The 13,280-nt window shown below is 44.6% G+C and overlaps 1 protein-coding gene across 6 annotated transcripts in view; it reads right to left on the reverse strand.

Annotated features, from left to right (window-relative positions):
• The window catches only part of RNF220 (ring finger protein 220), a 335,093-nt gene that overhangs the window by 118,915 nt on the left and 202,898 nt on the right, over positions 1-13,280 (reverse strand). For all 6 annotated transcript variants that reach the window (XM_033152320.1, XM_033152321.1, XM_033152322.1 and 3 more), the window contains one exon: positions 6,134-6,263. In XM_033152320.1, coding sequence (XP_033008211.1) covers positions 6,134-6,263 — 130 coding nt within the window. The remainder of the gene's footprint in view (positions 1-6,133; positions 6,264-13,280) is intronic.

A 13,280-nucleotide genomic window follows, 5' to 3' on the forward strand; every position in this document is an offset into this window, starting at 1 on the left:
ACAATTCCCATTATCCCTGGCCACTGGCCATGCAGGCTGGGGCTGATGAGAGTTGGAGTCCAGCAACACCTAGAGGGCCATAGGTTTCTCATCCCTGATGTAAGGATGCAGCCATATTATGGATCTAGTTGTCCTACAGAATCTCGAAGCTCTCAGCTTCTGTCCTACATCATAACCCATTTATCTAAATAAGAAACTTCCTGCATGTGTTGTGATGTAGAGGAACAGTAAAATAGTTGCACTAGTAAAACAAAACAAAAACCCCTCTCTTCCTCTCTGTGTGTGCCCCATGCCATCCCCATGTCTGCTCCAGAGTGTCAGGGGAAATCCCAGAAGAGATTTAGGGAGTATGCTGGGGGAGGAACAGGGGAAATTGTTTCACTGCACAAGGAGAAATCCCAGCACTGACAGAACAATCTGCTTAATGGTACACTAATTACAACCCACAGATTTTGGTTAAATAGTAGGGCCACTTATTAACACAAAAGATTTTCTGAGCACTAGATATGCTGAATCAGTGCAAATGCACACTCTTAAGCCGTTCAGGTTGTGCTAATCCACAATTACAAATGAACCTGTAGGATCAGTGCAGGTGGCACAGCCTGAATCAGTGAGTGTTAGAAAACAACAGTGCTAGCTAGCTTTGTTAGGATACCTTCCCATTCACTTTTAATTCAGCAGCATTAGAACAGATGGGTGGGTGGGGAGTTAGCAGGGCTTGGGCTTCAGATTTTTGTGCCTCTCCCTCTCTAAGGAGAAAAGTACCATGAAAGTCGCCTCTCTCCAATGAGAGTGCTCATACACTTTCATTATCCTTGAGTGCAGCCTCTCACTAGTCTCTTGATCACCTGGAAAGCTGGAAGGAAGGTAGACTGGGATTTGCATCAGGACTGGAAACTTGGCTGCGTGGGCCCTTAGCAATCTATGAGAATCTGCCAGCGCTAGGTGCTGATAATGCTGGGTACTGACGTCAGACATGCCTGGATACTGCTTAAATGTGCAAATGTGTTGGAAATAAGCAAGGTCATTGTAGAATCTCATCATCTTTACATTAGAAGACTGAAAGGCCATTTGCAAGAGTTGCATAAAGGATCCAGAGGATTCTGCCATAACTGGGTGGTTGGGTGGAGGCAGATTAGAGGGCAGCTGAGGCACCTTTCAACACAGTGATTCTTTAAATGTTTTATCTTCAGTCAACTATAGAGCTGGGGGGGGGGGACGCAGCATCTTGATCCCTTCAGTGCTTCACCATGGGGCACTGTACCTTGTCCCCGAATCCTAACCCAGGGCTGTGTACTGCATGAGCAGCTACTTGGCATTCCGTGGGAGGCAGTGGAAGGGTGGGGAGAGAAAGGGCTGCATGCAAATTTCATTTCTGAGCCACTGGCGCTGTTTCAAGTGCCAGGAGCCTCGGAGCCCCTTCTCAGCATTACATATGTAACAGCCTCATTGAACTTGACATGTCAAATTCAGGCCATTTGTGCAAAATCTCCCTTTAATAATACCGTTTCATTTCACTCAAATGAGACTTGAATGCATGTAAAATGGAAAAGGATATTTAAGCGCTAACATTAGGCAGATGTCTTGCCAGAGGCCGATTGAATATATGAGATTTTGAAGTGGTTAACACGATTTCGCTGCTCCCTCTTAGAATATGTCACCTGCCGGGCGTTTCTTCCCCCTCCTCCCTCCCTTTTTAAGCGAAGGATATAAATTGAAAGAAAACAAAACTACAAGCTTCGGCTTGGAGGGGATTAACTCCGTCCACGCTGGCATGTCCTTCTGAAAAACAAACAAGCTTCTATCTTACTTTTACAGGGCAGTTTTGGAAATAGATGCAACATTTTGTGGCAAGGTAGGTGCTAGGCACTGCTTTTAAATGAAAGAATATTAGAAATATCGTTAGAGGCAATATAGTCCAATCCCCTGCCCCAGCAAGATTCCTTCAGGCTAAAGCACTCTGGACAGTTGCCTATCTAGTTTCTTTTTAGGGCTTATTGAGCCACTTCCCCTCTACTAAAGCAGGCTACCAATGTCACATGCGCTTCACTCGTTGTTCAACCCACTAGATGTAGAGGATAGCCTTGCTCAGAGGAACTGCTGTGCTCCAGTTCACCTCCCATTCAAAAATATGCAGGACGTCCACTCAGGCACAAATGCAACAGACTGCACATTCACTGGATAAACAGCCGTGTACAAACACTATATCTTTAGAGCAAATTCGAAGCACATTCTTCAGAGAATTCTGGACACTGTTGTTTGTTAAGGTTCACTGGGATTGTAACTCTTTGAGGGGAAAGAATGTGTTTCAGATGTGCTTTAATGGCATAGGGTGTACATAGCCGGAGCAAGGGCAAAGCTGTTGCAGTGGCCAATTGGCTCAGATTCTAATAAGCAACTAGGCTACATGGCCAGTGAGACAGCTGCAACTTGCTTCACACCTGTTGAGGGTTTAAAAAATGCCTTGCTAGAGCGTTCCTACAATGGATCTACAAAATGAGGCAGTGCTGGAGATAATTAAAGCAAAACTAACAAAAAGAAGTAAGGCACATGTGAAGAGGAAAGTTTGTCATTCAAAGTTCATGACAAAGTTCTAAATGAGCCAAGGTTGAGTTTATTTTTCTCTGGTAGAGGGGACAAATCCTGCTGTAACAGAGAGAAGTCTGTTGTGTGGGGATGAAAACTGATTTGTTCACCCAAGCAAGGGTTGAATCAGAAACTGAAGTGAGGTGACAGAGTGTCAGCAATCTCAATTAAAAATAGAAACGACACTCCTGTCTTTTGTTCTAAGATACTACGATTATACATCTCAATTCCACGACATAGAATCATAGAATTGTAGAGTAGGAAGGGACCCTGAGGGTCATCTAGTCCAACCCCCTGCAATATAGGAATCTCAACACGCCATCCAATTCCCCCATCCAATTCATGGTCTGAAGGCATACGGTACTGCGGCTAAGTAGATCTGAGTCTGGTTAGTGAAAGGATGGGGGCGCCATGATGGAAGAAAAGCAAGTCATAAATGGGAAAACAAACAAATATCATGTAAATTGAAGTGAAGTCATAATCTCTGGTGAGAAAATGCCATCTATTGAGTAAGACCAGTAAGGAGATGTAGCTGTAACATCCCCCAGTGCCTTGTTAATGCAGATAAAGGTTGTTACCTCAAGATGATAACCCTGGAATCATTACCTCTAAATCTTTTTGGCTGTGTAAACAAGCCTTTAGAGGCCACAAACCATGGAGCCACTGGTGCTTTTCATAAACACTGGAGTTAAATGCTTCTGAGTAATGTCCAAATCGCTTTACTGTGCAGTGTTCACACCGATGCCCTGCTGAGAAGACAATATGGGCCAGGGCATTCTTTGTTTGGCCATGACCAGGGAAGGATGCTTTTTTCATCCCACACCACAGGAGGTTTCCTTTACCCTAATGTTTATTTAATAGCTGAAACAACAATCTGTGGTTGGGCACATCTTCCCTTTAAAAAAAGAAGAAGATCCTTCCCTTTGGCAAGCGAGGTTCTCCCACTTCCTAGGATGATTTCCCCATACCACAGTGATTAGTAACAGCTGCTGGGCCATTTTGGTAACGACTGGAGTTTGGCAGAGAGGTATGTTGGGCTCCTGTACTCTAGCTCATCACATTTATAAGCCTACATTTTATTTTCAAGTTTATTGGCTTATTTGAGATTGATTATTAGCTTCCCTTTCTCATTATGGATGGCTTCGGTCTCCCAAGTCCTTTCTGTGTCCAGGGTCACAAGCTGGAAGGATGGTGCCACCATATTGAATACACAAAGCACCACACACACATGCATGCACACACAGAGTGAGATTTGTGTTGAAGATGGGCAAGTTCATGTAAGAGGTCATGTTTATATACCATGTTCTGTGCAAGGAAGCCCTGAACCCCAGTTCCCATGAGACACAAAAGCAGCCTGACATTTAAGGTGGCTTGTTCCCACTGCCAGGCTGGGGCAGGATGCGACAGCGGGCTGGTGATTAGCCCCTGGGGCCTGATCTGCAGAGGAGACTGAGCGTTATCTATTGCAGCATGGTAGGAGTCATTAGTTAATAATTAATAAAGACCCTGCTATTGCTCTTCCCCATGCATGCAGCCTTAGCGGGCAAGGGCTAGGAGTAAGCTGTCTCCCCCTTTAACTGCTGTGGTTATTTAAAGGAATAATGCCATTCTTTTTCATTTGTCAGCTGGCCCACAATGGCCCTTGTCAGCCTTTATGATTTAGTGTTTCCTTTCCTTTCCCATTAAACGCCACCTCCCCCCCCCCCGCCTCACGCCAGCCACAGGCTGCTCTCGGCCAGCTCCACTCCAAGACTAGCCTTGCTCTTTCCACAGGCTCCTCTGAGCGCTAATTGCTTCTGTTCATTTAAACCTGTTCGTTAATTTGCTGTGGCCCTTTATTAAGTTGGATGCAGCCCAAATTACACCATAAATTATGCGCACAAGGGAACTGGGTGTCACATGGGATAAATGACTTGGCTGTTGCCTCCCCTTCCCGCCCCCCACTCCTCCTCCCTCCCATCTGAGAAGTGGCAGATTCTGGCTCGGTACTGGATCCTACATCGGTATGGATCTGGGAGGTCTTGGTCCAACCTGAATTCAGTAGGCCCCTCTTTTTATACCCTGTGGAAACTGGTTCCTTACACCTGTGTCCAATAATCTCCCTTGTTACACTGAGAAAAGACTCCAGGCTAAGCTGGGCCCTCTTTCCAAACCTTGAGGGGTGGTCTGTTGAGGAGCTGGGCGGTCCAAAACCTGGTTGTTCCCTGCTTCCTACTGTTCCCAGCAACCTGATGACATCACCTTGCTGCCATCGGCAGCCTGATCTCTTTCTTCACCTTTTAATGACCGGGGAATTCATTAATAATTGAAATAAACACGCTCTCTCCCAGGCTGCAGTTTTATTAAGGGAAGGCCAGGGATCTGCCAACCCTTGGCTGCAGCGATTTCCTAAATAACTGCTAGCAGTTAAAATGCAATTATTATTTTAAAAAAAACTCAGAGGACTTTTGCTGCGCTGGTGAAAGCAGCAGAAGCAGCAGCAGCAAGCAAGGGAGAGGCAGCCTCAGGGCAGGTGGCAGCCTCTGGGAGGTGGGCTGGTGGACTCCACTTTTGTGTCCACCTGCTTAACCTCTTCTCTGCTGCATTGGGGAGGCAAGAATGCCTGAGAAAAGGAGGCTGCTGTTCATAGGAGTCATGAAAGGGGAAACTGGAGAGGCAGTAATTCCCCACCAAAACTCTTTGGCAATATTGTTTTCCATATTGGTAAGATCACACAACATTTGTTTTGCAATCAATGAAAGCCGGGGTGTGTGTGTGTGTGTGTGTGTAGAGATTTCTAAACTTTCATTTTCATTGGCAGGCTAGGCCAGTATGGAATTTACAGGTTAAGAGATAAAAATGCATGGTGGGAGTTTCGTGGAGCTTTCCCTGAAACCAGTGAAGCACCACCAGAGACATCAATGCAGGCAGGGCTGGCTACAGAGAGAAGCAGCCTGAGAACTAGTGAAGTATTCCCAGTGTTCCCCGCATTGGATTTAGGGCGGTGCCGGTAGTTCCCCCATAAAAGGGCAGCGAGCTGAGGGGGCACAAAATTCAGAAGATCCATTTGGAGGTGCCAAATTTTAGGCTTGCTCAGGGCACCATACTACCAAAGATTACCTAATTCTGCCCCGGTGTGTCACTTTTTAAAAAGTGCCCTTGAGAAAGAATCCCCCCAAATGTGTTGCACTCACAATAAATCTTGTGTGGCATGATCAATCAGGAAAACAACATTGCCTGAGAGCATTGGTGGGGAATATTTTGCAACACCTAAAGTTTCCTCCCTCCTCCTCTTTGGGGGTGGGAGGAGCATCTCAGATTGATTGATTATTGGGACTGAAAACACATGTTCAAAAGAAGGGTACACAGATAGTTTAATGTTCTAAAAAATTGCAATAGGAGTTAAATACTCCTCACCAAGGTATACAAGAACAAATTTATAGATTCCTCAGCTGGTACATGCCACACTGACTCTAGAGGGATGGGACCCAGGTTAGCTGCGTCTTGGGTTATGCACAATGATGCTTGTGGTAGTACATGGGTTAGTGAAGATCCTGGCTGTCCTTACCTGATGTTGAGCTGTGTTAACTTCTCCATTTCCTGCTCCATGTGTTCCTGCAGCTCACCTGGACGAAGCAAGACCTGACAAATGGGGCAGATGGGAGCCTGGCTGTCAAAAAGTGTTGCCTTCTTTTTGCCTGTAATGGAATACAAGATAGAATATTGAGTTTCAGGTACCCTCAGATCCATTCATTAGTACCATCCCACCACTCTTATAGATTGGAAACAGGAAGTGCTTTAGAAAAACAACAACCCACAAACACCTGTAGCCTGAATTACTAGCTCAGTAGCCAATTTGTGTCTCTTGTCTACCCACTTGTCTGTTTCAGGAACGCACTTGTAGGCCACACACCACTGGCTAAGTTCAGCAGAACTTTAGACCTATGTAATGGGTTGCAGCAGCTGGTCCTGGTTTAAGATTATACCCTTATAAGCTTGGAAAGGGGTGACTGTGGGGAGGTGCTGAGGGAAGTTAGCTTGAAGAAAGTAACTTCAGCTTCTTATCCTATAATTAAACATGGCTGAAGGAGGCAATTAAAGGGAGAGAAGGGGCACTTCTAGCAGCTAGGGGAAATTACTAGGGCAGCCTTTTTCTGCACCATCAGCCAAGAAGAAAGATGCCCCACCTCATACTACCATGAGACAGACACACAGAGAGAGAGAGACTGAGAGACTGACTATGACTGCTGCTTACCACTGCTAGAAGTGGCAGCAATAACCTATTTGCACTTTTCTAACGTTACCTATACACAGGCACTAGCAACAACTGAGGGCAACACCACACAAGACAATTTGCCTACATGATTATCACTTCCTTACAGAACTGTTGAGAGTACACAATGTATTTATATAATGGGGTCCTTGGGCACACACCACGTTTTCTTACATGGCAATTATATCCATGAAGGAAATTCTTTTTGCATGAAATGGCCTTAAAAGTGAGAGAGTCTTACAACAGTATATTTTACTCAGCATCAATATTCTAACCCTTTGTCCCCATTCGCCCTGCTAGGAACCATGCCACTGATTTCCCTGGTTGGAACAACCTCAGAAGGCGCTAAGCAGAGGCAGAAACAATGTGGTTTTAAAATAGACTTCTGTCAAAAGTGCAAGCAAGGATTAAGTCACAGTAACCTTCCAAGGACAGAACTAAAGCACTTCTACCACTCAAGTTAGCACTCAAGCCATGTAAACAAACTTTCAGGGGAGAAACTGGATATACATGATTCCTTGTAAGCTTGAGATGATTCAGAAAAGACAAGCAACTTACTTGAATGGCTTGTCACTTGGGGTGTGTGTGTGTGTGTTGATGAACAGGAGGGATACTGAAAACCTAAGAAATATACAGGTATTTTTGAAGGTCTCCCAAGCAGAAGACCATCTTTGCTGTGAGTCCTGCAAGACCTGCTCCCTGCTTTGCTGGCCTGTTTCTACCTGGCCTGGGAGGGTGGGTCGCTGACTGACTCCAGCTACAGAAACAGCTGTTGCTACTAAAATGATCAGAGACCATCTTAGCTGTGAATCCTGCAGGGTTGCTGCTCAAGATGCCTAGAGGCTATCAGGATGGAGTTTTTGTTGGAGTCAAGATTAAATTTTGGAAATGCTGTTACTGGTACAGTATAATGCTTTTGTCTCTTTACTATTAGACCTTATTATGAATTATGCAGAGATTGTTTCATTTTATATATTATATATGTATTAAAAAGTTTTCATTTATTGCTTATAACTTAAGTTTTGTTATATTTTTGTAATTATGTAAATCTTTTGATGTTGTAAGTCACCTTGGGTTTAACAGTAGAAAGGCGACATACAAATAAACGATTGTGATGAAATGTGATGTATTGGTACTAGAAATTATACCAATTATACCAGCCCTATTCAGCTTCTTCCTCTGGTACAAATTCAACCAGTCACAACTTCAAAAGATACTGAGAGCTCTGAACTAGCAGGGACAGTGATTTCTGTACCATTTGAATCACCTGAGAAAGACCTCCGTGGCCTATCGCAGCACAACTGAATTTTGTTGAGAACCCGGCAGCAGTTTGGTTTTCTATGTTTTCTATGTTCTACAGGTAGTTTCTTTCCCTGCTCAGAGATGTTACTAACATATAAATATTTTTTAAAGGCAAACAACCAAGTGACCAAAGACATTAGACAGCTGCAGGGCTGCAAGCACGAGCTCCATAGCTGTGATAGCTGCTCTGGTCGTCAGAGGGCGTAGCACACCCAGATCTGATGGCTGCTGTGAAGGGAAGCATGCTTTATAGTTTCCTATTGTCATCTAATGTGAAGCGTTCCTGCTGGATTATTTATTTATGTATTAGACATGGATCAAATTGGTTAAATCCGCGCAAGAGGCAGTAATGCACCATAAAGCAGGCTGCGTGCAATATGGCCTTCCAATCAAAAGCCAAAAGGTGCCATTTTATGGCCCCAAGCAAAATGCACAGCCCAGTTAAATGAATCCCCTTGAAAGGAATAGACCTCCCAAAGGAGAAAATGTTGGCACAAGCACTTTGCCGGGGCTACATAAACAGGTGTAGGGGGGAGGCGCTTTACCAGGACTGAAATAAGTTTGGAAATAACCTTGACTCATCCTTGCCTTCAAATTATGCACAAGGCCATGCTTCAGGGGAGATGTCTTTCACCAGCAATGTCCTCACTATATAATACACTCACTAAGTGCACCACAGAACCCTTTATGGGAATTAGGGTTTTATTTCTCTCTATACATATTGAGGGCATTGAACTGAGGGCACCTTACTCAAGGCTTCTTCTCCCCCTGCTGTAAACTACCACACCATTGTTCCCTTTTATAACTCAAGCTGCAAACAGTGTTTGAATTATCAGAGTTCAGGGGGGTGGAAGGGAGTAGTATAAGTCTTATATCAGGATGGAGTGAAGGGGTGCTGTTATGAGGTAGCCCAAATAACCTGAGTCCCAGGTCTTTTTTGTAGGCCCCTAGTTCCCCTGCCTCTTCCCCTCTCTTTTTCAAGGAACTCAATATGTTGTTTTTAATTTTGCATACTGACATGCTAAAAAGTGCATTGCCCATAAGACACCCCGGCTACATGCCACCTTGATTTGTCCAGAGACACTCACTTTAGATTGAATATGTACATAAGCAAACAAGCAGGGTGGTGTAGTGGTTAGAGGGATGGACTAAGACCTGGGAGACCAGGCTTCAAATGGCCACTCAACCATGAAGCTCACTGGATGACCTTGGGCCAGTCACTCACTCTTAGTCTAGCTTACCCCACATGGTTGCTGTGAGGATAAAATGGGGAGGGAGAAGAACCATGTGTGCCACCTTGAGCTCCTTGGAGGGGGCATAAATGTAATAAATAAACAAAATATGCTTCAGTTCATGCCAGCAAATTATTCAGATTATTCTTATTCGGGCATTGTTAAACTCCCCTTCCAGAACAGAGACAGATTGCTGGTCCTTACCACCATCACCCCTGCTATAAGCCCTGCTATGGATCAGAAGGAGAACAACTGGCCTGTTTTGCAGTGCTCACTGTTGCTCCATCACACACAGAGTGCTGCTGCTTTTCAATAATAGCCAGACCTAAACAATCCTCTCACATTGACTGGGAGGGTGAGCAATCCCAGCTTCCTCTTGGAGCCTTTCCACTTTTGTGTGGTCAAAGTCCAAAATAACCCCAGAAGGTCCCCCACTGGCTGCTATTTATAACTATAGTCCCATTAGTGTAACAATGCTGGTGTCTGAGACCTCCCTCCTAAAACAAACAGGCAGCCTTCAAGCAAACGGGAAATCCTGCTAGATCCCTGCTGCAGTCTGCATGGTTGGATGGGTAAACATGCAGGGTGATCTCGCTGTCCCCTTCCCACAGCACTGCAAGAGCATGAAATGCTCCTTGGAACTGCTTCTCTGTCCATCACCACTAGATGTGACCCAGAGCCACAAAAGGACAATTAACTCAATGCTCTTCAACTTTAATGGGGTTTCTGTCCCATCTTCTTCTGGTGGCAATTTCTTCATTATTTTTCTTGTTTTGGAAGAAAAAAAATGATTTTAAATTGCTTGTAAGAAAACACCACACACATTCTCAGCTGTTTTGAAAAATTAAAATATGAAGCCAAGGTCTTGCCAAAAACTACAGTTTCACATGCTGATCAACTGATCGCCAGCAGAGGGCGGCATAGAAACAAAACTAGTTACTAGATTAGTAACCCGTATTAGGTGCCCATCGTTTGTTGGCCTAAGATCAAAATGGACTTTTCAGATCACTTAATTTATGTGACACTGGGAGGGAGAGATTGCAGACTCACTGTAGCAAACACAACCCATTTCAAGGATACATTTGAAATCATTTAATCCAGATGGTTGCCAGAGTGACTTTAGCACTGTGAGTCAACCAGCACCCAGGATAACATCTGCTCCTTACAGAGGCACCTCCCGCAGAACCCACCAGGTACAGTTTTCTGTTTCTTCCCAACTTACGCCTGTTGAAGGAAACAAGAAGGCAGCTGAGAGTGTGGTGCCAAGCAACCAACCACCCTGCCCAGTCTGTGCCAAGTCTGAGTATGCCATTGTGCCAGGAGCTCCCACGCCCCCATATTTCAGCCAAGGCTGCGGGCTTCAAATGGCCCCTTTCAAGCTTTGTTTTTGGCAGCTGTGTTTGTGTTTGCTTGGCCTCCCTGCCTGTCCTTCCCTTCCCTTTGGCCCCTTGTAACTCAGCAGGGTTCATCTCCAGTGTTTACCCTCCTTGGCACGGCTGTTCTCTCCCCTGCAGCCCTTGGCTTGCTAACACTGCGAAGATGAAAAGGGCCAGCCACCTCCCTCTCCTGTGTGTGCAGACTCCCCTGGGCTCCAAATAAATGCTTCGTTCTAAGTGTTTGAAACTGAATATTTCCTGTCCTGAAAGCGGGGCAGAGGGGGGTTGGTACTTCAACACAGAAACCACAAGAGCAGCTCTGTGAAATCCCTTCACACATCACAGCCTTAGGTGGGTCTGTCTGGACAACAAGAACACACCTGCTGGTAGCCTGTGAAGAAGGAGGCATGGTGGTTGCATCACTGAGAAGTGAGCAACTTTATCACTTACCCAGGAGGAACCTCTGCATGTATGAATGTGCCTAGAGTTGTCTCAGGTTATATGAAGACATTTGCAGAGCCAATGGGCCTGCAGCGGCACAATTTCCTGTCCCCAGTGGCTTTTTCATCCTTTCTGCTGTTAGATGTAGCCAAAATTGCTGCCAAATTAAGGTACAGGCACATTGTATAGATGTCATAACAATAAAACATCTCTTCACAAAAGGCTGGAGGGGATACTTGTAGTAATGCCCCATACTGGAATATTTAAAAAAAATGAGTTTATTCCAGAAGCATTCCAGAGATGTCACCACCACTTTTGTGGGGCAACTGTAGAATAAGCATTTGGAAAATTTACTGTGTGTATACAGTACAGTACAGACTGCTTTCTGAATACACATAGGATGCATCTGAGTATTTTTGGAATTTTAGACATTTAAATAATAATGCATGCTTAACAGTTAAGGAGTAATAATACAAAATATGGCTGTATGGGAGACAGTGCATAGCTATGAGGGGGAAAGGGGTTTGTTGCAGTTGTTTTCTAACCAATATCGATATAAAGAGGATCCCTCACTAAACCAAGATACAACCAATAATGATCTTACTCTGCTGTTATTAGCAGCAGCTAAATTAGTGATAGCAACATATTGGAAGTCTCTAGATACAAACCTTTTTGAAGCTTTGTTCTCAGGAGTATGGCACATCACTGTTATGGAAAAATTAACCATTTTACAAAAGGAATGTCACACCAGGACGAAAGCGAACACCTTCTATACAATATGGTATGCTTGCATTGACTTTGTAAATCAACTGAGTATGGTTTCCCTCCGCCATCATCACATGGAACACTATGGAGCAACACCTTTATTTGACTGCCGATATCAGAATACAGCAGTCACAAAATTAAAAGATGCCTGCTTCTTGGGAGGAAAGCAATGACAAACCTAGACAGCATCTTAAAAAGGAGAGACATCACCTTGCCGACAAAGGTCCGTATAGTTAAAGCTATGGTTTTCCCAGTAGTAATGTATGGAAGTGAGAGCTGGACCATAAAGAAGACTGATCGCCGAAGAATTGATGCTTTTGAATTATGGTGCTGGAGGAGACTCTTGAGAGTCTCATGGACTGCAAAAAGATCAAACTTATCCATCTTTAAAGAAATCAGCCCTGAGTGCTCACTGGAAGGGCAGATCCTAAAGTTGAGGCTCCAATACTTTGGCCACCTCATGAGAAGAGAAGACTCCCTGGAAAAGCCCCTGATGTTGGGAAAGATGGAGGGCACAAGGAGAAGGGGATGACAGAGGATGAGATGGTTGGACAGTGTTCTTGAAGCTACTAACATGAGTTTGGCCAAACTGCGGGAGGCAGTGGAGGATGGGGTGCCTAGCGTGCTCTGGTCCATGGGGTCACGAAGAGTCGGACACGGCTGAACGACTGAACAACAACAACAAATCAGAATACAAGGGACTACAAATTTCAGCTGATACGTATTTTCTTCATTAACTAAGCTCTGTATTCTGTCTTGATAACTGTTTATCCTTTTTATGTTCAGTACTCAACTCAGAAAATCAATAAAATATATTTTTAGCAAAGGAAAAAAGAAGAAAGGATTCCTATATGCAAACTAAGGCATCCCCAACATCACAGTAATCTGCCATGTTTACACAGAGCCTGAAAGACAGTGCCCCAGAATAAGGGCAACATGCTCCAGGATGCAAACAGATTCGTAGGTGCTTTGCATGGAAGCAATCTGATAGCCAACGCTTTGTGACAACATACCCTTAATTTTCAGCAACAAAGGCTGCTTTCCAGCCAAACAGCAAAGCAAAGCAATTTCACTCTCACTCTCCCACATTTCATAAACATGTGTCTGACCTAACAAATCTACCCAAATCATTTACTCTGAAACGCCCCAGAATAAATGAGCAGCCCGCTCCCTATACCAGAGACCTGTTGCCTGACAGGCTGCAAAGAAGCCTAGTGGCAGAAACATAATAGAAATGCTGACACAGCCTCAGGGTCTGTAATCAAGCTCCTGAAGCTTCTGTGGGGATTATTCTCCCGTTGGTGATGGGCCTGCTGTTATTCCTGG

Source organism: Lacerta agilis, chromosome 6 (genome assembly GCF_009819535.1).
Source record: "Lacerta agilis isolate rLacAgi1 chromosome 6, rLacAgi1.pri, whole genome shotgun sequence".
NCBI classification, from domain to species: Eukaryota; Metazoa; Chordata; class Lepidosauria; order Squamata; family Lacertidae; genus Lacerta; species Lacerta agilis.